Source organism: Piliocolobus tephrosceles, chromosome 1, assembly GCF_002776525.5.
Source record: "Piliocolobus tephrosceles isolate RC106 chromosome 1, ASM277652v3, whole genome shotgun sequence".
Lineage (NCBI taxonomy): Eukaryota > Metazoa > Chordata > Mammalia > Primates > Cercopithecidae > Piliocolobus > Piliocolobus tephrosceles.
The window spans coordinates 53,745,301-53,771,616 of NC_045434.1; the positions used below are offsets into that span (position 1 = coordinate 53,745,301).

The window sequence follows — 26,316 nt, forward strand, 5'->3', positions numbered from 1 at the left end:
ACACGCACAGGAGTACATTCAATCCTGGACAACACGTGTCTGTGCACCCACGTGCACAGGAGTATAGTTAATCCCGGACAACATTGTCTTCATTTTACAATTTATAGAAATTCTACCAAACTGCATGTATCATTCTGCAATTTTTTTCACTATTTTATATGTAAAAATATGTTAATGTATATAAACAACTAGAATTCTTCTTCAAAATATGTAAAGAACTCCTATAAATCACAATAAAAAAGAACATCCAATGGAAAAATGGGCTAAGTGTATGAAAAAAAGATGTTAAAAAAAAGTACACAGATAAGAACTTGAATAACCAACATATAGAATATAATTTTAGAATCGCTAGCCATCAAGTAAATAAAAAAAAAAAAAATGAGATGCTGTTTCCCATTCATTACAATGGCAAAAATCAGAAAGTCTTCCGATACTTTACGTTTGCAAGCATGTAGAGAAACAGGGTACCCTCAAGACTTTGCTGGCAGGAATGTAAATGAGTACAATTACATCAGACAATAATTCACAACTTTATTACTGTACCATAAAACATCAATCTATTTCCAACCCTCAAATCATTCTAACAGCTATATGATAAAAGGCTAAATGTTGTACAACCTTAGCATAAAGCATTTGGAAATTGTTTATTACGTATCAAAAATTTCTAACAGAAAAATTATGTCCTATAGTTTTACTGCAAAGAAGAGGCAAACCTGAATACAGATGACTGAATTAACCTGCTTGTTAGCATTCTTCACAGCCAGGTAAAGTTTATAGGCTCTTTGAATTCTGAGAGCATTCAGGTGATAATATGCAGCTGCAGTGAAGTGAAGAAGTCGAATTTTGGTTCTCTGTTCAAAAATCTAAAGGTGAAAAAACAAAGCATATTCAAATATCTGCTTCCTAAGTTAATCAATGAGTGTTTATTTTTTGTATAACCTCAACATCAAATTATATAAACTAGCAAGAATAAACTAATTTTTAATCATTACAATTACTTATATTGTAATTCAAAGTAATTACAATATTTTACTATACAATATTTCCAATAGTGTAACTCATAATTCAGAGTGTAGAAAGCAAAATTATATTTTGCGTACTTTACTAAATAACCATAGAATCTAATTCAACTAGACTGGCCTACAACAGTGAGTTAAGGTTTGCAATGTATTTTTAATTAGAGAAGGGTATAAATATTAAACTCAAAAAAATGTTACAGAATTCCAAGCAGAACTCTTGGAAATGGTGATATTAAATCAGAAAAAATTATGTGAATTAATATCTCTGCTATTAAATAGTACAGTGCAACTCCAGCATAAGACTCTGCAGAAGGAGCTTTCTACAGCTGCTGTTGGGCTTCAGACTTCCACTTGATGTTTAATGAACAAAATACAAACATTCCTCCTATTTAACTTCAAATCAAATTATTTTGTCTATGCCAGTACTTCACAAATTGTAAGCTTAAATGTTATGATCTCCCTAAAAAGAATTCTCTCTTGCTAAAGATGTGGAAGCTGTCACAGGAATTCTGGTTGCAACACCTCAAAAGTTGCTTGGTGGTGGCAAAAAGCTACTAGAATAACATTTAACCTCTTTTGCATATGGAGCCTCTCTCTCATATTTTCAGTTCCTTTGTTAAGATTCATTACAAAGGAGAAATTTTATTTTGCGTCTTTGGTGGTGAACACCTGTGAGAAATAGTATGACTAGGATCACAGAAAAAAAATCTGATGGTCAGTGCTCTTGTCACTTACCTTTCTAGCAGCTGAATGAATTCAAGTTAATGGTCATATTAGTTCTGAAATTATTCTCTAAAATCCAAAGTTTCTTAACACTATTTAACATCAAGTGCTTTCATTTTATAAGACTGAGATATGCTACTTGAAAATACTTACTCTTTTTCGTACTAGCCAACCACGCACCAGTGCTTGTAGGATAACTGTAGACTTTTTAAATTCAATATATTTTATCCTTTCACGCTTTCCAGCCTCCCTGGCTCGTATATATTTTTGTATGATCAAAGCAGCAGATTTCTGCCGAAGAAAGACCTGCCTTTCTTTATATCCTCTATAATGTGCTTGGATCAAACAAGCAGCTCGATGTCTCTATAAAGAAAAATTTACAAGTAACATTAATAGGTAGAAATAAAAGGATTTCTAACCCACTAGAAGTTCTTTAATTTCTCAATGAGATGGCATAATTATGATTTATAGTTTAAGAATCTCATGTTTCATAGATATGAAACGGTGATGTAGCATTATTTCTAAACTCACATAGGTCTATAGCCAAAATGAAGGTGTAAGCCAAGGGTCAAGGGTCAAGAGATACTTGGTGCTCTTTCCCTCTCATCCTCTTGATACTTTTCATTGTGAGAGGAAAAAGGATTAACATTACAGCTCAAATACATTTAATAAAAATGCTAGCTACAATAGAAAGAGCACAGTGATCATAAATAGCTATGATAGAAGCTGTCTGTAGCTTCACAAAACATAGCATACCATCAGCACACCTTAGATTCCTCAATTACATAACACCCTGTGAGAATTACCAAAATGAGACACAGAGCCACAACGTGAGCACATGGTGTTGGAAATATGGCACCAACAGACTTGCTCAACACAGGGTTGACACAAACCTTCAATTTGTAAAAAATGCAATATCTGCAAAGCACCATAAGGCGAAGTACAATAAAACAAGGTATGCCTATACCTCATATATTTTTAAAAACTAGCAAAAAGTATTTTTATGGGAGAATATAATTTTCAATTGACTGAAATAGATGTGTGTGAAATAAATGCATACTTAGGCCTTAAAAACACTTTTTTTCCCCAGTGAAAGATTTATTTGTAAGAATTAAAAAATACAAAACATTCTGCTTTCTATTTCCTAAAGTAGTTATTTGCAAGTGAATTAATTTTTAATACCTACTTTTATCATTAAGAAGTGTTTATGAGCTATTTTTGCAGAAAGTATAGCTCTCCATTTTCTCTGAATGATAATTGCTGATGCTCTCACATTCAAAAACCTAAAAAATTAGTTATTGGAAAGCAATTTTAAATTACTTTAACTTATTCAATGAGTATTTATTGCCTCCCCCCTTTAAACTATTAGAAGAGAATAAAATATAAGAAAGGCAATGACAGAATAAAAAAGTGGGCAAGCATAATTCATAGCTAAGTTCGAACAATCAGAATTTACACACGCACACAAAAGAAGTTTTACAATTGGCAATATTCCAGTGGGTAAGAAATACGAAGTTCTACGATTCTAATACGGCACAGAATTTTGAACAGGATCACAAGAAAATATGGTTACCCAGATCTAGCAAAAAACTATATAAAGGGGGAATGGTAGAAATAATGGTAAAATATAAGATTTGAGTTTGCATTGCAAGTGAGTCTTTGAGCAGATGGGAGGTGGTTAAGAAGAAATGTGATTTACAAGCAGCATTAGGTACTTCCTTTCATTTGAAAGCAAAGATAGGTATCATCAAAATATCTAAGTAGAGATATTTTGTAAACAGAACTGGAGAAAAATTTTTAAAAATCTGAGCGCTAGAGATTAAATTTAACAGATCAACATAATGCTAAGAGATAAAATGTGAGAATGGACAGGTTTTCTACTCTATTCTTGACATTGTGTAAAAAATAGAATGACTAATTTGTTTTTTGCCATGTTTCTTAGAAAATAAGACCAAATGCCATTGAGAAAAATTCAGCATCTGTTACAGGAAAATTAGATACTGGTCCTTAATAGCTGATAGTAGCAACTGTATCTTTATATGCTTTTTAATTTTAATTTTTATGGTTATATAATAGTTGTAAATATTTACGGGGTACATGTGATATTTTGATTCAAGCACACAGTGAGTAATGATCAAATCAGGGTAACTGGGATATCCATCACCTCGAACATTTATCATTTCCTGGTATTAGGAAACTTCTAATTCTATTCCTCTAGTTATTTTGAAATATACAATAAATTATTGTTAACTATTGTGCTACTAAACAGTAAATCTTATTCCTTCTCACTGTATTTTTATATCCATTAACCAGCCTGTCTTTATCCACCTCTCCCTTCTCCCTATCCTAGCTTCTGGTAACCAACATTCTACTTCTGTCTTCATGCGATCAATTTTATACGTTAAGCCCTGCTTCTACCCATAGGCTTGATCCAGACATTCCTCTCACACTAGTGTGCTTTCCTAAACCATCTTTAAAACCATCATTGATTCAATAATTCATCAACTCTGGGAGCCGAAGAAAAATTCTTATACTATGAACTTAAAAAAAGATGATCTGGTAACAGCTTGTGAAAATGTGTAAGAAATGAGCTAGGAATAGGGAAATACAATTAGCATAGACAGGTTGGTAATTAGGGTCTTCATCATTAATGACAAAGAGTATGAGGAATAATACAAAGTTCAAAGAAAAAAGAATGGGTAAGAAAAAAAATTTTGCCAGTAGTTAAGTCACCCAACAAAATGGACCAAAGCACTAATAAGAAAACCGAGTCTTAACTAAATGGTTTTATTAACTTCCTACCTCTCTGTCCTTACTCTAATCCTTATGAACCTGAATTAATCAAGTATATGTAAATATTTTTAGTAGATTAGTAATTATATTAATTAAAGGCTATGCTCTATCTCAAAAAAGCAAGACAGTACAAGATATATTGTTTCCTTAATAAAGAAAATATCAACAAAACCAACCATATACATTAACATAACAAATATTTAAAATAAAAATCAATAGGCAGTGTACTTTTATGTAAGGGCTTAGCTCTATCACACACAAATACTATTACATTCTCCACAGATCTATGATACATTACCATGTTCTCTCTAGTTTGGTATAGAAGCCACCTTGAATAATTTTAACAGCTTTTAATATAGCTAGATATTCCTTGTGTGCTCTCCAACACCTATACCAGGCTTGAATCTTGCAGGCAGCTTTCACTTTACATAAATATTTCTTGGCTCTATATCTCCTCCACATAGCCTATTAAATACATAAATATAACAAATATGTAATGAGTTGCCTTTTTTTTTTGTAAATAAGATAAATCAGTATAAAGACAGTTAAATAAGGTTAGTGCAGACAAAAATAAATTGCATAGTCATATCATGACTCTATTAGACTCTGACACGTAGTGAGTCCTCTGAGAACAGTGGTGCTTACTATAGTGAACACCTATTATGTGCTTTATCACACATACCTTATGGCTGGCTGCCAGCCCAGTCTAACAAAACCCTAACCAGTATTTATAAATTTTAAGACACACATGTCTGAAAAGCCAGATGATGAATTATCCTCATCACCTCAATCCATTTGGAAGAACGAAAAGAAAATGAACACATTGGGACCTACTGCAGGTTCTTGGGAGAAAGAGGAATTCTTCCCAATCCATATTCACTTTGGGTTCTGTGTTCAGCCTGCAGGAGAATCCTGAGAGCTCCTGTGATAGGACTGTCAGATTTTCTGATTTTGACAACCTTCTGGCAGACTAAAGGTTTACATGACAGCGACAACTTATTGAACTAAGCACTAAGATTAGTCTTTATAATCACATGGGTAGATAATACCATTAACTCTAATTTAGAGATGAGGAAATCAAGGCCTAGAGAAATTGAGTAATTTGTTGATGTCACACGGGTTAACAAGTGGCAGAGTTGTCTTACTTGATACTTATAAATATCTTGTAAAATGGTTAAGATCTCTATTTTATAAAAAAGGAAAAAAACCCAAAATTGAAATTAAGAAGGACTTGTTAGCACACAGCTGTTAAGTGATAGAGTCAAGATCTGAACCCAAGTCTTTTGACTCCAACATTCCTACTGGAACAGGAATTAAAAGAAATTAAAGACTGTGTAAGCAAAAACTCAGCTGTATGTAAGAAAACCCAATTCCCCTAGTGGAAGACAAAGGGCTGGAGTCCTTTAAAATTAACTGTCTGTTTTTCTTTCTGTGGGTAGTGAGCCTTATCTCTCCCTTTCCCAGGCATTGTGAAGACTCTGTTTCTCTAGCTGTGCAGCTGCAAGGTCACTAGACAGATAATCTCAAGTCGTAAAACATGTTCCTTAAAAAGTAAGAAATAATGTAATGCATATCTTAAATGAATAACTGTCTTTGTTTCTCACTTCTGTAATACGCTTCCCCCTGCACAGATCTCCCCACGCCCCACGAAATGCTTAAAGGTAGCTTGACTCTGTTCGGGGCTCAGTCCTTTGGATGTTAATCCGACTGGGTCAGTGCACCTAAATAATTAAACAATTCCTCCTCAACCCCTTGGTCTCTCTGATTCCTTAATTATCCCGCAGCACTACAACAAATACTACAGGCACAACTTATATTTAGATTAGGTTCTAAATTCAGTTGATAATGCAATAATTATATATGGTCAAAATTACTCTGAGATGTCCTTAACTCAATCAGAGTATATTGTATATGGTTTTTATATAAACCTGAATACATTATTTATGTATATCCCCAATACCTGCCACCCTAGTCTTAATCAGTGGTAGAAGAATGGTCTCAGAACTGTTTGTTTCAATTGGCTATTTAACTGTAACAGTAAAAGACTGGTTAATGGTAACACTGCATCATAAAACCTTCAGGAGGAAAGGAGAATGTTTTGTGGACCACTTTGGTGTTTTTGTTTTGCTTGTGGCAGTTTTAAGTTACTAGTTTTTAAAATCAGTACTTCTCAATGAAAACAACTTGACCAAAAATCTGTCACAAAATTTTGAGACTCATTAAAACAAAGTTTTAATGAGAATATTATATATATGTATAGATATGTGTGTGTATATATAAGCATATATATTTATAAATATACATATTTACTTATAAATATATATATACACACACACATTTAAACACACACATCACACCTGAAGAACATTAAAATTTATGGACATTGACTAGAGAAGTCAACTTGGCGTTCAGAAGACAGCTAAGAGATTATCAAGAAACCAAGGGTTGAGAGAGGAAACAGAGTGTGCTCAAATTCCAAATGCTACAGAGAAGTTCATATATATATTTTACATATATATTTACACATATATGTAAGTATTTAGTAATGTATACTATATCCCAGTGGCTCCCAAAGTTCGGTGCTCATTAGAGTCACCCGGGAGCTCTGAAAAAATCCCACGCTTGTGTTGTTTCCCATACCAATTAGAATATCTAAAGGTAGGAGTATTTTTTAAAACTCCAGGTTATTCCAATGTGCAGTAAAGTTTTAGACCACTGGCATATGCTAAAAATTACATGTGTAAAAAACAATTTTATTATGTAATTACATACGAGAAAAAATAAATTTTTATAAGATTGTTATTTTGGCTATTTAATCATTTTAAGTGAATGAAACCATAACTAACACATCCAGGGAACACCTTTCAATTGTGAACTTCTCAGTAGTGTTTGGAATTCGAGCACTCCTTTCCTCTTTCAACCCTTGGTTTCTTGATACCATAATCTCTTAGCTTTCTTCTTTCCCTCTTAACACCTTGTTTTCTTTTGTCAATGTCTGTGAATTTTGATGTTCTTCAGGGCTCAAGTCCCAGGCTCAAGTCCCAGGCTCAAGTTCACTCATTTTATGTATTGCTCCTTGGTGATCTCATTATTGCCAGAACTTTAATTATCAGCGTATGCCAATAATGTACAAATCAAATTCTAAAACTCACACTGCTCTCCTGAACTCCAGACAAACATAGTCAACTCTCTTACTAGATATTTCAAGGGGGTTACCTGCTAGGTACTTCAGACCTTAAGTATTCCAAGCTGAATTCATCATCAATCTCAAAACCTGCTCTTCCCTCTTTATTCCCTATGTCAGGGTGTGAGGGAGTAACTCTGCAGAGTTACTTAAGCCATCAACATGGCTTGTCTCCTTGTTTATGCTCTATATAATGCCAGCTTAACAATCCCATTGTCACAAACCTACACTGAACTGTAAGTCTCACCTGGCTTACTGCCTATGTTTCATTTGGTCTACCTACTTCTAATCTTGCTCCTTTTCCAGTCCATCTTCCATATTCCTGCCAGAGTAATTTTTTTTTTTTTTTAAATAAAAATGACTGTCGTCTTCTCCTGCTTAAACTCCTCTAGAATTTATTTTGTCTGGAGCATAAAGACTAAACTTTTTGTCTTAAAAATCTATCAACAATCTTACTCCCTCTACTGCCAACCTGGTCCCATATCACTTTTTATTGTTTCTAGTTTTTTTATTTTTCCATGTTATCTCTTGTAATTGGAATATTCTTCTATACATTTTATTGGCTATTTCCAACTCATGCTTCAGTGTAACATTTCAACTTAAATGTTACTCACTCTGGGAAGTCTCTGATCATGGAGACTAGCTTGATTTCCCATTCTGTGTTTCCTGAAACATATACTTCTCATGTTGTATAATTATACTTTCTTGTTCAATTAAGTTCCTTGAGGACAGCAACTAAGTATATCTTACTCATTGTCTATTTATAACACCCACTACAGCATTTGGCACATTTCTAACACTTGAATTTCTTGAATTAAAACATTACTTCTAAACTTCACAGTATTCCAGCAAGATATGAACATATCACATCTGGGTTAAGCCCCGGGTTATTGCAGGTGAAGAGAAATAGCTGCAGTACTTAGATTCAGTTCCTGGATCTGCCTCTCTCTGTGCAACATTGGCCATATTACTTAACCTTTATCACTTCCTTCATATTTTAAAAGAGATAATACTGTACATTCCTCACACATTAGGCAAACAGATGAAACAAAATAATACAAAAGTGATTTGGAAGCCAAAGTACTAAACACTCAGAATAAAGTATGTCTAGTAGGCTAAGCAGCAAGCAGCTCTGGTTAATAGATTATCAGAAGAACAAAGTTACTCTATTTTGCCTATATTATGCCAAATAATATTTCATCTTAGCTTACATTTTTCACTTAAAGAAATAACTTTGCCAAAGAGGGCTCCCATTTTCTCAAAATTCTTCTAAGAGTGCTACAATTAACCCACAATGAAATGTACCACAGGGTGACCATGGCCAGAACAATCCCAGTTCTGTGCTGTCTTGGCTGACTTACTAGTTCCCTTTCCCACTCTCAAAAATGTTCCACTTTGGAAGATAAATGCTCACCTCAACTATTATTCTTTATGACCGGCTTAAGCTCATTTTATACATTCTAACAAATATTGGTCAAAACAAAGACTCACATTTTTATATTTAAATTAAATATAGAAATACCTGAATTTTTATGGCGCTATTTTTAATTTCCTGAAACTTCCGTTTCTGTATAAATCCTTTACTTCTAGCTTGAATAATGATAACACTGCTTCTGATCTGTAAATAAACTTGTCTTTGATGTTTTGCAGACAGAAATGCTCTGTAGTGATTTTGTAAAACCACTGCTGCTTTTCTATATAGTAAAAACTGTTTTCTGGTTTGCCACGTCCTAAAATAATGCTGTAAAGTGATAGCAGCTCTTTTCTGCTGAACAAATCTTCTCCGATACATAGCCATCTGAAGGAAGAACTGAATCCGTAGGGCAGCACATTTCTGTATTTCCACTTTTCTTGTGACCATTCTACGAAAAGCTTTTTGAATTGTTACTGCAGCCCTACTTTGAGAATGATACTCTGCTTCCTGTGAACAAGCAAGGCCAGAAGCTTTGTACCACTCTTGAATCGTAACACCTTCACTTTGAACAGCTTCATACTGAGTGTTACTTCTGTAACAGCAGAGTGCAGATTGGTTAACAATGGCTGCCATCTTTTCCTCTGATACGTTTTTTAATTTTTGTCTAACTTTCATGCCTCTAAAAGCAGCCTGAATAGTTCGTACAGATTTCTGAACTGCTAAAAAGATTTTTCTTTCTGTTTTTACTCTAATATACAACCTATAATAATTCTGTATAACCACAATTGCAGTTTTCTTTGTTTGATAATCAACTTTGGCCCTGTGCATTCGATAGAATGACTGAATTAGTGTGGCAGCCTGGTGCATATTTTGGATATCCCTTCGTACTTTAAAGCCTCTGTAGTAAGACTGTATACAAATAACTGCTTGGGTACGCACTGCAGTTAGTTTTCTGTATCTTCTTTGAATAGAAACTACTGTTGCTCTAAGGTGGAGATAATGCTTCCTTATTTTAAAGGCTTTACAATGCTTCTGAATAATAATGGCAGCCTGGTGCTGTTCCTGAATCTGTTTTTGTATGTTCATGTCCTGAAAACTTGCCTGAACACAAGTCTCTTTCTTAAGTTCATTGTGTTGAAGCGCTTTCTGTTTCTGTTTATTTGCTCTATATTTTTCTTGTATGATTTTTGTAGCCCACTGAAGCTTTTGGTAGAAACAATACTGCCTATGCATTCTGTATGTGCTTTGTATTATGATAGCAGCTTTGTGTTTTTCCCTTAAATGTTGTCTTGCTTTCATTCCTTTATATGCAGCCTGAATAACCACAGCAGAATGCCATTGTCTGATATAATTTTCTTTTTGCAATTTCGCAGCTCTATATGTTCGATAATGCTGCTGAATTAGAATTGAGGCCTGTTTCCAAGTCTGAAATGTAACATATGTTCTGTGCATCCTGAAAGTAGCCTGAATGAGAACTGCAGCCCTTTGCATTTCTTGCAACTTCTTCTTTACCATCAGTCTTCTGTAAGATGACTGTACTGTAATGGCTGCCTTTCGTAACTGCAAGAATTGGTGCAATTTATGTTTGGCACAAATGGTGGCTCGATATTTCCTCTGAACAAAAATAGTAGCTTTTTTGAGGGAAATGAATCTTCTCCTCACCAGTAATGATCTAAACCTACTCTGAATAAGGGTTGCAGAGGAATGCATACTCTTCAGATGTCTTCTAGTTTTCATACCCCTGAATGCAGCCTGAAGGATCACAGCAGAATGTCTTTGTCTGAGATAATGCTGCCTCTGCAGTTTTGCAGCTCTGTTTGCTTGGTATTGCTGTTGGATCACAACAGAGGCCTGTTTCAAAGCCTGATATCTCATATGTACTCTGTGCATTCTGAAAGTAGCCTGGATGAAAGTAGCAGCCCTGTGCATCTCTCGCATCTTTCTCCTTATCATCCATCTTCTGTATGATGACTGGATTTTAATAACTGCATTTTGTACCTGAAGGAACTGTAAGTGATGCTTTGTACAAAGATGTGCCCGATATTTTCTCTGAATCCAAACAGCAGTTTTCTTAAGAGACAGGAATCTTCTTCTCATCATTAGAGTTCTAAATCTCCTCTGAATGAGGGTTGCGGCTACATGCATCATTTTTAAATGTCTTCTAGCTTTCTTTCCCCTAAAAATAGCCTGAATATATATTACAGAATGCCTCAGTTTGTTATACCTTTGAAATTGTATGTTTCTTTCCTTCACTGCCCGGTATCTCTGCTGTATTGTTTTTGTTATTTTCTTTAACTTATTAAAATATGTTTGCTGTTTGTATCTTCTATAGTTTGACTGAATGAGTGTTGCTGCAATCTGCATCTTTCTAAGAGTCCATCTAACTCTTACTCCTCTAAAACTTGCCTGAAGGATTTTAACAGCTTTCAAAATTGTCAGGTACTTTTCACGCTGCATTTTACCTTGATAATATGCTCTAAGTCTTACTTGAATAACAATAGCTGCTTTTCTCATTGTATGGTAACTTATTCTTGACTGATGCATTTTAAACATGGCTTTAATAAAAGTGGCTGCCCTGTGCAGGTGTTGAATGTGTCTTCTAACTCTAATACCTCTATAAACAGATTGGATTTTAATTGCTGTCTTCTTCAAATTAAGATACTCCTTACGCTGACAGTGTGTAATTTTAATACCTCGATACCATCTCTGAATTATAATAGCTGAAGCTCTATAGGTTGCATATTTCTTTTTGGTTTTGTAAGCTCTGTATTTAGACTGTATAGTGACTGCTGCTTTGTTGCAATCCTTTATTCTTTTTCTCACTTTCATACCACGATAAGCTGACTGTAAAGTTACTACAGCTGCTTTTGTTTTCAAATATAAGTGATGCTGTTCTCTTCCAATACTGTAAGCCTTATAATACTTTTGAATCAGAAGAGCAGCTTTTTTCATGATTTTCCACTTCTTTTGTTGCACATGCATTCTATAGTATGACTGTATGATGATAGCACATTTATGTTGCCTTTGAAGCTGTCTTCTCAGTGTTTTTCCCTTCCACATTGATTGAAGTATTAGTACCGCATGACGGAGTTCAATATACTCCATACGTTGCTTCCTTCCTGCAGTCCACGCTCTGAAATTTTGCTGGATGACTAATGCTGCTGTTTTAAACAATCTAAACTGCTTCTGGGCCTTGGCCATTCTAAAAGCAGACTGAATCTTCAAGGCAGCTTGATGTTCCCTTCTAATCTGTTTCCGAACCTTCCAGCCACGATAAGCAGACTGGAGGGAAACCACAGCTGCCTTTGTCTTCAAAAAATGTGTTCTTATATCATGAAGAGTCTTGTACGCCCTGTACCATCTCTGAATCTTTATAATAGATTGAAGCACAGATTGATATTTTACCCTTTTATTATAGCCTCTAAAAGCAGACTGAATTTTAAGAGCAGCTATAGATTGTTGTTTGATTAGCTGACGTACTTTACAACCTCTGTAAGCTGCTTGCAAGCAAGTAGCTGCTTTTTTGACTCGCAAGAAGTTCTTCCTCTGATTGACCTGTGCTTTGTATGCATGATAGTAATTCTGAATGACAATAATTGCTTTATACATTTTCAGGTAGTACTGCCGAGCCTTTCTCATTCTGAAATAAGACTGTAGTGAAATAACAGCTTTTCTTTGTAACCTCATCTGCTTTCGGACCAGGTATCCTCTAACAAAAGCTTGCAGTTTGATACAAGATTCCCGCATCTGCATATACTCTTCTCTCTTTTGTGTAGCTATTTTTTTGGAACGGTAACATTGCTGGATAAATAGTGCAGCTGCTCTTAAATGCAAATATTGTTTACGTGTTTGTTTCATCTTAACAATTGACTGCAATTTTATTGTAGCATTTTTTAGACTCAAAAATTCCTTTTTAGAAACATAAGCACGATAATATGATTGAATCTTTATAATAGATGTGAGGATGTGAATATACATTTTCCTGGCTTGCATCCCTCTATATGCAGACTGTAGCACAATGACAGCGGAGCGTGTTTTCTGGTAAGATGCTAGAACTTTCCTGGCAAAAATGTAAGCTCGGAAATGAGTCTGAATTTTAACAGCTGCTTTCTTCATCTTCTTATATTTCTGTAACTGTTGATGTTTTCTTATGTGTGCCTGCAATTTGATAATAGTCTTCTTAAGGTTTAAAAATCGAACTCTGTCTTGACTCATTCTCCAGTATGACTGAATAACACAAGCAGCTCTAATTTGTCTACATAAATTATGAGCTTTCAGTCTCCTAAAAGCAGCTTGCAATTGAATGGCTGCAGCTCGTTTCTGCAAATAGTTGGTGCGCTCAATCTTTCCTTTCAGATATGCTTTGTAGTACTTCTGGATAGTTAGTATGGACTCTTTTTTTCTTTTATATAACTTTTGGGCTTGGAAGCACCGAAATCTTTTCTGAATGACAATAACACAAGACCTAACATAAATGTATTTCCGTAATTCTTTATGCATTCTATACCATGATTGTATGACAATAGCAGAATTTTCTTCTTTAGCTCGTTTCCTTAAATGCCATTCTCTAAAAGCTCTTTGCAATATTACTGTAGCTTTTACTTGTGATTGCATTTTACGTTGCTTCCATTTTCTGAACATAGATTGGATTATAAGAGATGATGATTTTAGCATTTCATATCTTTGTTGATCTTGTTTTCTTCTTAAATAAGCACGCCAATGCCTCTGAATTGTAACTGTAGCCCAAAGATATCGTTTATAAGATGTAACAGCAATTATCATTCTTATCCTAGATTGCAGGATGATTGAATAATATTTCAATTTCAGAAATCTTTTTCTAGTGGAATATCTTCTCCAATAACCCTGGAAAAGGTAAGAAAGGACACAAAGTTAAATAGGCATAGCTTCCTATATTTAACACTTTTGAAAATACTAATTTTTCTAACATTCTGCTTAAAAATAAACACACTGAATTAGAAAACTAATTATTTTTTGAGAGATAGTTGTCCCCTTTGTTTTTAGTTTAGTTTTTACATTGAAATAGCTGTAGCCAATTCAGAAATCCATCCAAATCCTCATTATATTTATATACTGCATTTGTATTCCAGAGTCATAAGAAACATAAGCAAGTTTATGTTATATTAGAAACAAAAGAGTCAAAATAAAACTATAGAAATATTCTTTGCTATCTATTGATTCCAAGTAATTTCCTATGAGTTTATTTCTGCGCCTTATATGGTCCCCTTATTTCAATGTTTCTAAGCTACCTTATGATGACTAGAAACTCTTTATGTGAAGGATCCTGCATCATCACATTACAGGCCTGATAATATAAATATAGGAGTTTAGGAATAAATGAACCAGATCACTCTCAGAGTCATTATTTTCATTAAGAATAAAATTACTTCCTTTTCCCAAATTTAGGAACTAGAAATACATGGCTTAAAAGTAGAATTCTAGCAAGACTTGAGAAATGACAAAACTTTTGTCTTTTGAAAAGCCATGGTTACAATGGTTAACTCAACAATGTGTTGGCTCAACAAAAAGAGCTACAAACTCTCAAGCTAATTCCAGTTGCTGGTATCTAAAATGGTCCCAGGCTAATGGTAGTTAAGTTCTAGATGTTTTAGCAATAGACCATTCCTTTGTACAAATACTCCAAACATTGCTAAGATTGGGGTGGCATGGAGGGGTTGTTCTCTACTACATCTTACTTTTTCTCACATATAAGGAGAGTAATATAGGGACTGGGTACCTCACTATCCTATAGCAGTATCGAGTTTACTTGCAGCTATGACTAGCCTAAGCATACCTATCCATGGGTGAGGAGACTTAAGGAAAACATGTACATCCCTTTTCCTGACCCTTTTCCTATATGTTTTATTGCCTTCTTTCTCTACTAAACATTACCTGAGGTTTTGTTTGTACTCTTCAATCTGACAGGAAATGATTGTATACATATTGTTTCTCTTACCAAGAAGAGATGCACAACTAATTAAAATATTTCTCCAACAGCAGTCAAACTTATTTGTACAAAAGTATTTTGAAAACAATGAACTCTACATAAAGTAGAGTTTTAAATTAGGGCAAAGTAAAGCAGTAATAGTACTCAGAAATGCAGATATGATTTTTCTTTTGAGCACCTACCCCCAACAGATATTTCTATGTAAAATCCTCAAACTAAGAAATTGAAGAATGAGTGTGTACTGATTGTTTTATACTTCAATAATCACTTTTTCTAAATTACTATTACTACTCCATTACTGAAATGTTAATCAATGTTGATACAAAACATGGAAGACAAGATCATCTCCTCTCCTAACAGTTTTGCTTATTAAAATAACAATTTTTTCACCATTGTCATACAGTTTTAAAAATAAATAGCTTTTACTAAGGAGCACATTACAAACAATTTTCTCACCTAATTCTCACAAAAATACAATAAGTTGGCATTCTTTCTTCACTTAAGAAAGGAACACTAACGTTACAAAACTTTTTGTGATGACCCACAGCAAATAAAAATAATTGATATTAGGACCTAGATTATTACACCAAAATCAAGTGTTCTTTCTACTCTACCACAGATATCTGTCGTAGGTTGATTGCATTAACAGCCCAATTCTTCATCTCTCCCAGTAACTATAACCTGAGCCATACTTTGTTTTTCCTCTTACAAAAGAGTTTCTCTGCTTCAGATATGGGCACAGTCATGGAAATAATGCAGTAGAGCAGTGTAACTCAATCTCCAGTTTTCTGGTCAGAGGATGAAACAAGGCAGCCCTGAGGAACTAGAGGGTACTAGGGAGATGGCAGAGACTGGGGACCTCAGGGAAGCAATCTGATGATGTTGTTTATGAATTTCTAGATTCACCACCAAGCTGTGCACAATGTGGATCTCAACCACAGTAGGCTATAGTCTTTAAGAACGGAATAAGATACAGATCACAATCTAGATCTCAGACTGGCTTCTGGGTGTTACATAATGAAACTGATATGATACAAACATCACTGTAAAGCTTTTCAAAAAGGAACTGTCATTGAAGCTATGCCATGGAAGGCTGATGAGAACATATGGCCTGAACCCAATCGAGTGAACTAGCGGCTAAAACTAAAATATCAACATTCTCCATAGTATTTAAACAAAACATAGAGTCTCATAACATACAGAATTCAATTAAAAATTATTTGACATACAACAGAAAAATTTCAACTCACACAGGAAAAGACAATCAATAGACGCCAGTGATGAGATGACAAAGATACTGGAATTGGAATTAACTGACAACGACTTTAGAGCAGATAAAGTAAAAATGCTACAAGTTGAAACTAATGGAAAGACATCAAAAATATGAGTAAGAACCAAGTGAGAATGGTAGAACTGAAAAGCACACTAACCAAAATGAAAATACACTGGTACGGTACAATAGCAGAATGGAGATGACAGCCAAGATGGCAAATATCTCAGCTATGTGGGCCAATTCTGCTGCAACAAGTCAATTCTGCTATTATAGTACAAAAGCAGCTCCCAAATAACACATAAACAAATAGTTGTAGCCATATTCTAAAAAATTCTATTTATAAAAACACATGGTAGGCCAAATTTGGCCTGCAGATATGTCAACCTCTGACCACGATAGACCATATTGCGGGTCACAAATGAAACATTATTAAATAGGAAAGAATTAAAATCACAGTATGTGCTCTGGTCATAATGGAATTGAACAAAAAGTCACTAACAGAAAAATAATAGGAAAATCTCCAAACATTTAGAAAGTAAATAACATATTCTGAAACTTTTAATCATAGAAAAAGACTCAAGAGAAATTAAAAACTATTTGAACTGAATGAAAACAATATGATATCAAAATTTGTAGTATGTGGCTAAACCTATACTTAGAAGAAAATTTATACCATTAGTGGTTACATTAAAAGTGGAAGGACTCAAATCAGTTACTCAAGATTATACTTAAAGAAACTGTAGAAAGAAAAGCAAATTAATCAAAACAAGAAATAATAAATACTGAGCAGAGACCAATGAAGCCAAAGGGTTGTCCACTGAAAAGATCAAGAGAGTTAAAACTCTAGCAAGACTGACAAAGAAGAAAAGAGAAGATACAAATTATCAATATCAGGAATAAAAAAGGGAATATCACTTTAGGCTACCCAGGCATAAAAAGGATATTAAAGACATACTTGTATATACATATGGTAAATTCAACAACTTGGATGAAATGGACCAATTCTTTGAAAATTAGCAACTGCCAAAACTCATCAAAAATAAATAGTTCTATACAAATTTAAAAAACAGAATCTGGCCAGGTGTAGTAGTTCACACCTGTACTCCTAGCACTTTAGGATGCCAAGGCGGGAGGATCACTTGAGCCCATGAGTTTGAGACCAGTCTGGGCAATTTAGTGAGACCCTATCTCCACAAAAAATATAAAAATTAGTTGAGTGTGGTGGTACATGCCTGTAGTCTCAGCTACTTGGGAGGCTGAGGTGGGATGATGGCTTCAGTCTAGGAGATTGAGGCTGCAGTGAGCCGTGTTTGCACCACTGCGCTCTGGCCTGGGCGACAGAGCAAGACCCTGTCTCAAAAAAAAAAAAAAAAAAAAAAGAAAATCCAGAGAAGAATAATGTTTGAGATGATGAATATGCTAATTGTCTTAATGTGATCACTATACAGTATTTTTATCAAAACATCACTATGTGCTTTATGAATATGCACAATTATGTCGAGGAAAAAAATAAAATAAAATAGAAATTTCCACTCTAAGATAGTATCACTAGTGAGTTTTTTAAAATGACTAAAGACAAAATAATACCAAATGTCAACAATCTCTTCCAGAAAACATAAAAGACCCTGAAACTTCCCAACTCATTACACAGATGCAAAACTCTTCAATAAAATACTAGCAAGTGGAATTAATAAAATATCAACGTATATAAAAAAAATACATCACTAATATTTGAATTTTATCCTTAGAATATAAGTTCACTGTAAGATTAGAAACCCATTAAATGTTAATATATGCATTGAAGTAGAAAAAGTATTTAATGAAACCCAAATCTATATGTGATAAAACTCTCAGTAAGATAAGAAACAGAGACTCCTTCAACCTGATAAAGGGCATCTACAAGAAAACTACAGCCTATATCATACTTAATGTGTGAACAAGGCAAACATATTGAATCTTACCACTCCTGTTTAGCATCATACTGGAATTCTTAGCCAATAAAATAGGTGGGGAAAATAAAAAATAAAAAGAGTATTTAGATTGGAAAGAAAGGCAGACAACATGACTGTCTATGTAGAAAATCTCAAATAATCTAAAACAAAAACAAACATAAAAACATTATAGAAATAAGTGAGTTTTTTTTTTAACAGGATTAATAGTTAACCCTGTTATATGTTAAAGGGTTAACACATAAAGATGAATGTTTATAAAAAAGAAATGGGAACTGAAATTAAAAAGCAGTATTATTTATAATAGCTCTAAAATAAATAAGATACTGAGGTATGAATCTAACAAAAAGATGATGATGAACAACTCAAAGATCTAAATAAATGGAGATATATATCACCTTTATGAATCAGAATAATCTACATAGTAAAGTTATCAGGGCACCTCAAAATATCTGTAAATGTGATGCAATTTCAATCAAAATTTGGCAGTATTTTTTGAGGACATAGAAAAACTAACCTAAAACTTAAATGGAAAGACAAGGCAACTAGAAAATTCCAACTCATTTTGAAAAAATAATAAAATTGGAAGAATCACAATATCCATTAAGGCTTACTATAAAGCTGCAGTAATCAAGAAACTGTGGTATTGGTGAAGGTATAGACACATGTATTAATGAAACAGAATACAGTCCAGACGATCAACACACATGTGACCAACTGATTTATGACAAAGGTACAAAGACATTTCAATGTGGAAAGAATAGTTTTTTATGACAAATAGTGTCGGAATAATTGGACACGTATATGTAAAAAAAGTGAACATTGACCTAACCCTTACCTTAGATGAGAACTAACACAAAATACATCATAGGTCAAAATTTAGAATGAAAAATTATAAAACTTTTAGAGTACTATGCTAAAAGCATAATCCATAAAAGAAGAAAAGTGATAATTGGATTCCACCAAAATGAAATACTTCTGCTGAACAAAAATCCCTGTTACGAGAATAAAAAGACAAACTGCAGATTGGGAGAAATCATGTGCAAATCACTAACAAAGAAGGAGGATTTACCTACTAGATATCCAGATTTCACCTACTGCCACAGTGCGAGGCTCAAAGATAGACAAATGGACCAACTGAATAGAAAGAAATACTAGAAACAGAATCACACATATAAGAATAGATGATGTCTACTACACAAATCCAACAGGGTAGAGAACCCAGAAATAAAGTCACATATCTAAAACCACCTGATCTTTGACATAGATCTTTGACATTACCAACAATGGGGAAAGGATATGCTATTCAAAAAATGGTCAGTGCAGAAGATTAAAACTGGACCCTTTCCTTTCACCACATACAAAAAATTAACTGAAGATGGATTAAGGACTTAAATGTAAGACCCAAACCAATAAAAACCCTAGAAGAAAACCTAGGAAATGCCACTGCGGATATCAGCCTTGGGAAAGAATTTATAACAAAGTCCCCAAAAGCAATTGCAACAAAAACAATAATTGACAAATGGGACCTAATTAAAGAGCTTCTGCACAGCAAAATAAACTATCAACAGAATAAACAGACAACCTACAGAATGGAAGAAAATATTTGTGAACAATGTATCTAACAAAGGTCTAATATCCAGCATCTATAAGGAACTTAATTCAAAAAACAAATAACCCCACTAAAAAATGGGCAAAGGATGGACCCCTCTCAAAGGAAGACACACATGCGGCCAACAAATCTATGAAAAAATGCCCATCATCACTAAACATCAGGAAAATGCAAATCAGAACCACAGAGAGATACCATCTCACCCATCAAGATGGCTGTTATTAAAAAGTCAAAAAACAGATGCTGGCAAGGTTACAGAGAAAAGAGAACACTTATATACTGCTGGCGGAAATGGAAATTAGTTCGGCTACTGTGAAAATCAATTTGGAGATTTCTCAAAGAACTTAAAAGAGAACTTCCATTTGATCCAGCAAACCCACTACTGGGTATATACCCAAAGGAAAAGAAATCATTCTACCAAAAAGTTACATGGATCCACATGTTCATCGCAGAACTATTCACAATAGCAAAGACATGGAATCAACCAAGATGCCCATCAGCAGGGGACTGGATAAAGAAAATGTGGTACACACACACTATGGAGACATACATGCGGCCAACAATCATATGAAAAAAGGTCAACATCACTGATGATTAGAGAAATGTAAATCAAAACTACGATAAGATACTATCTCACACCAATCATAATGGCTATTACTAAAAAGTGAAAAAGTCAGATGCTGGCGAGGTTGTAGAGAAAAAGGAATGCTTATACACTGTTGGTGGGAGTGTAAATTAGCTCAACCATTGTGGAAGACAGTGTGGTGATTCCTCAAAGCCCTAAAAACAGAAATACTATTCAACCCAGCAATCCCATTAATGGGTATTTACCCAAAGGAATATAAATTGTTCAATCATAAAGAAGCATGCATGATGTTCACTGCAGCAATATTCACAATAGCAAAGACATGGAATCAACCTAACTGTCCATCAATGACAGACTGGATAAAGAAAATGTGGTACATACACAACCATGGAATACTACGCAGCCATAAGAATGAAATCATGCCCTTTGCAGGGACATGGATGGAGCTGGAGGTCATTATCCTTAGCAAACTAACATGGGAACAGAAAACCAAATACTGCACGTTCTCACTTATAAGTGGGAGCTAAACAATGAGAAAACACGGACACATAGAGGGAAACACACACTGGGGCCTATTGGAGGGTGAAGGGTGGGAGAAGAGAAAGGATCAGGAAAAATAATGAATGGGTACTAGGCTTAATACTTGGGTGACAAAATAATCTGTACAACAAACCCCCATTACACAAGTCTAACTATATAACTGTGAAAAAATAAATAAATTGGACCCCCCAAATCACTAAGCTTAAAGAAAAACTCAAGCTGGAAACTGTTTAAGGCAAACCTGTCTCCCATTTTATTCAGCTATCCCTATGCTCACTGAGGTAAATGCATATCTGATGCCTCCTTTAGAAAGGCTAATCAGAAATTCGAAAGAATACAACTGTTTGTCTCTCACCTATCTGACCTGGAAGCCCTCTCCCTGTTTCGGATCTTCCTGCGTTTGTTTCAAATTATCCTGACTTTCCAGACTAAACCAGTGTACTTCTTACATATATTGATTGATGTCTCATGTCTCCCTAAAATGTGTAAAACCAAGCTGTGCCCTGACCACCTTGGGCACATGTCAGGACTTCCTGATGCAGTGTAATGGGTACACATCCTCAACTTTGGCAAAGTAAACTTTCTAAATTAACTGAAATCTGACTCAAATTTTGGGGTTCATATAACAAACCTGTACATGTACCCCTAAACCTAAAATAAAAGATACTTTTCAAAAAAAAGGAAATGTAGCACATAAGCACCATGGAATACTATGCAGCCATTAAAAAAAAAGAAGAAAGAAATTATGTCCTTTGCAGTAATGTGCATGCATCTGGAGGCCATTATCCTAAGTGAAGTAACACAGGAACAGAAAACCAAATATCACATATTCTCACTTATAAGTGGGAGCTAAACACTGAATACATATGGACACAAAGATGGGAAAAACAGACACTGGGACTGCTTGATGAGGGCAAGTCAGGCGGAAGTATGGGTTGGAAGACTATCAGGTACTGTGTTCAATACCTGGATGACAGGATCATTTGTATACTAAGGCTTAGTGACATGCAATTTACCCATGTAACCTATCTGCTCACATATCCCCAGAATCTAAAATAGAAGTAGAAGAAACAAAAAAAGAATATATAATGTATAGTGAAGGTACCATGGCAACAGGGCAAGGATGGTAATTTCAGTAAAACATGTTGAAACAACTGGATATCCATATATTTTTTAAATGTCTTCTAAAACAAATCATCTAAAAATTAATTTTAGGTGAGATCAAAATGAGGAAAACAAAACATTCGTGCTTCTAGAGTATAACGTAGGCATACATCTACAAGGCCTTAAGATAAAGAAGATCAAGAAACACTCCTTAAATAGTAAACAAAAAACACTAACCATAAAAGAAAAACAAGAAATTTCATTAGTAAGATATAAAACAGTAAGTTATAGCTTGGGAGAAGATACAACACACATATCAAATAGAGGCCTAATAACGATCATAGTATAAAGCTCTTTTATAAATTCACAAGAAGGCAAACAAACTAAAACAGTTTTAAAAGATGCTCAAAATAATACTTCACAAAAGAGTTCCAAAATGGAAAAGTTGTTCAACATCATTAATGAAGAAAAATCAAATTAAAACTACTCTGAATACTACTACATAATCACCAGAATGGCTAAAATTAAAAAGACAATTTCCAAATGTTCATGTAGACATGGAGTCATGTGAATGGTCATAAACACCTAGCGGGTTTAAATCTTTGCAAGTACTTTAAACAACTCTTGGGCAGTGTCTACTAAAGTTGAAATACATATAGGCATATCTCAAACATATAGCAGGTTCAGTTCCAGACCACCACAATAAAGCAAATATTACAATAAAGTGAGTCACAAAAATTTTTTGGTTTCCCAATACATACTGAAGTCATCTTTACAATATACTGCAGTCTATTAAGTGTGTAAAAGCATTATGTCTAAAAAACTACAATGTACATACCTAAATTTAAAAATACTAAATTGCTAAAAATGCTAAGAACCATGTGAGCCTTCAGCAAATTGTAATCTTTTTGCTAGTGGAGGGTCTTACCTTAATGTTGATGGTTGCTGACTGATCAGAATGGTAGTTGTTGAAGATGGCTTTGGCAATTTTTTAAAAATAAGACAACAATGAAGTTTGCTGCATTGATTGACTTCTTATTCAGAAAAGACAGCTCCATAGCATGCAATGCCACTTATTAGTATTTTACCCAGAGTAGAGATTCTTTTAAAATTGGGGTCAATCCTCCCAAAGCCTGCTGCTGCTTTATCAACTAAATTTATATACTGTTTTAAATTTTACAAAAAGTAGATTTTTTTTTTTTTTTTTTGTTAACGGTTAGGGTCTCACTGTGTCACCCAGGCTGGAGTGCAGTGGTGCAATTATGGCTCACTGCTGCCTTGAACTTCCAGGTTCAAGGGATCCTCCCACCTCAGCCTCCTGAGTGAGTAGCTGGGACTATGGGTGTGTGCCGCCACACTTGGCTAGTTATTTTATTTATTTATTTTATTTTTTGAGACGGAGTCTCGCTCTGTCTCCCAGGCTGAAGCGCAATGATGTGATCTTGGCTCACTGCAACCCCCGCCTCTCAGGTTCAAGTGATTCTCCTGTCTCAGCCTCCCAAGTAGCCTGGGATTACAGGCATGCACCCCCATGCCTGGCTAATTTCTGTATTTTTAGTGGAGACAGAGTTTCTCCATGTTGGCCAGGCTGGTCTCAAACTCCTTACCTCACATGATCAGCCTGCCTCAGCCTCCCAAAGTGCTTGGGATTACAGGCATGAGCCATCATGCCCAGCTTATTTTAATTTTTAAATGGGGTCTCACTTTGTTGCCCAGGCTTATCTCGAACTCTTAGCCTCAAGCCATCCTCCCACCTTAGCCTCCCAAGTTGTTGAGATTATAGGAATGAGCTACCACATTTGGCTACCAGGAGTAGATCCCATTTCAAGAAACCACTTTGTTTGCTCATCTGTAAGAAGCAACTCCTCATCTGTTCAACTTATATCATGAGATTGCTGCAATTCAGCACACCTTCAGTCACCACTTCTAATTCTAGTTCTCTTGCTATTTCTACCACATCCACAATTACTTCCTCCAATGAAATCTTTAACCAATCAAAGTCACCCACGAAAGTTGGTTGGAATCAACTTGTTCCAAACTCCTGTTAATGTTGATATTTTGACCTCCTCCTATGAATCATTAATGTTTTTGATGGCACCTAAAATGATGAATCCTTTCTAGTAGATTTTCAATTAACTTTACCCAGATCCGTCAAAGGAATCACTATACATTGCAGCCATAGCCTTACAAAAATGTGTTTCTTAAATAATATGACTTAAAACTCAAATTAATTTTTATCCATGTACTGCAGAATAGATGTTGTGTTAGCAGGCATGAAAACAACATTCCTCTCCTTGTCCATGTCCATGACCAGGGGCACTGTCAATGAACAGTAATATTTTAAAAGGAATCTTCTTTTCTGTGTAGTAGGTCTCAACAATGGACTTAGAATATTCAGTAAACCCTGCTATAAACAAATGTACTGTCATCCAGACTTTGTTGTTCCATTTATAGTGTACAGTCAGAGTATATTTAGCATAATTCTTAAGGATCCTAGGATTTTCAGAAGGATAAATAAGCATTGGCTTCAACTTAAAGCCACCAGTTGCATTAGCCCCTAACAAGAGACTAAATTTCTCCTTTGAATCTTTGAAGCTAGAAATTGATTTCCCCTTTCTAGATGCAAAAGTCTTAGATGGCATCTTCTTTTAATAGAAGTCTGTTTTGTCTTCTGAAAACTTTTGTTTAGTGTAGCCACTTTTATTAATGATCTTAGCCAGATCCTCTGAATAACTTGCTGCAGCTTCTACATCAGCACTTGCTGCTTTACCTTGCACTTTTATGTTATGGGAACAGCTTATTTCCTTAAACCTCATGAACCATTCTCTGCTAACTTCAAAATTTTTGCAGCTTCCTTACTTCTGTCAGCCTTTGTAGAACTGAATAGACTTTGGGCCTTCTCTGGATTAGGCTTTGGCTTATGGGAATGTTGTGGCTGGTTTCATCTTCTATCTAGATCACTCACACTTCCTGTCAAAGATCATTAATCTCAGATTACCATAATAGATGTAGTACTAATGAAAAAGTTGGAAATATTGTGAGAATTACCAAAATACGACACAAACACAAAGTGAGCATATCCTGTTGGAAAAAATGTTGACAGACTTACTTAACACAGGGTTCCCACAAACCTTCAATTCGTAAAACACTCAATAGTTGCAAAGCACAATAATGCAAAGAGCAATAAAACAAGGTATGCCTATATGCCTTAAGAACAATTGTACTCCTAGTACAATTGAAGAGACTGAACACATTTCACACCAAAAGACATGTTCATAATACCTTTAATCATAATCGCTCAAAACTGGAAAGCCAAATGTTCATCAAAAATAGAGCAGATTAAGTATAGTGCAGAATACGAAATAAAAAAAATTAAACCATGGCTATACTCAACAATGCTGATAAATCTCAAAAAATGTAATAATATCACATCAAAGAATTTATATGGTTTGAACTCATCTGTAACAATTCAAAAAGTAAGCAAAACTAAATTATTATGTTTAAAGAAAACACTTAGGAAAATGGTATGATTAGCATAATGGTTAGCTTGAGCTGGGATGGGAGAGTTAATTGAAAAATGCCTTTTGCTACACTGGCAATATTCCATTTCTTGATCAAGGTGGTTTTACATTGGTATTCATTTTGTGAAAAATCATTAGGCTGTATATTTTTATTTGGGGTAATTTTCTATGTGTAATATTTTACATTTTAAAAAAAGGTTTAAAAAGACAACTGTTTAAGTCGGAGAACCCCTCATTTATCAATAATGGTAGCCAGAGACAAAAACTTTCAAATTTATAAATGAGATACATTGACGGGGGGTGGTTTCAATGGCATTTATAAATAGTAAATTTAAATAATGCACATCTCTCATGTTATTAAAATATAATTTAATATTAAAAAACTAATTTACATAGATGTAAAGACTATATTATCTAAACTCAATATTAAATATTTTTTCCTAAAAAGAAAATTAATATAGGTATTCTACAGAATAATTATAAGCACTATTTCTGTTACATGCCAACTAAGTGGATTAGAGAGAAAAATGTGTACAGTTGTCCCAAAGAGAAGTTTCCAGGACTCATAGCAAAGATGAAAAAGGACCTGGTTGGTTATGTGGATATATAAAGTAGAATGGTTGAGTATGCCAA

The 26,316-nt window shown here is 34.5% G+C and overlaps 1 protein-coding gene across 2 annotated transcripts in view; it reads right to left on the reverse strand.

Moving 5' to 3' along the window:
- The window catches only part of ASPM (assembly factor for spindle microtubules), a 62,247-nt gene that overhangs the window by 7,240 nt on the left and 28,691 nt on the right, over positions 1-26,316 (reverse strand). The window contains exons 18-22 of one of the 2 annotated variants that reach the window (XM_023203392.2): positions 9,242-13,996; positions 4,834-5,000; positions 2,929-3,025; positions 1,896-2,105; positions 714-863 (exon numbers count right to left, since the gene is read on the reverse strand). In XM_023203392.2, the coding sequence (XP_023059160.2) occupies positions 714-863; positions 1,896-2,105; positions 2,929-3,025; positions 4,834-5,000; positions 9,242-13,996 (5,379 nt within the window). The remainder of the gene's footprint in view (positions 1-713; positions 864-1,895; positions 2,106-2,928; positions 3,026-4,833; positions 5,001-9,241; positions 13,997-26,316) is intronic. The other variant, XM_023203393.2, reaches the window with a different exon arrangement.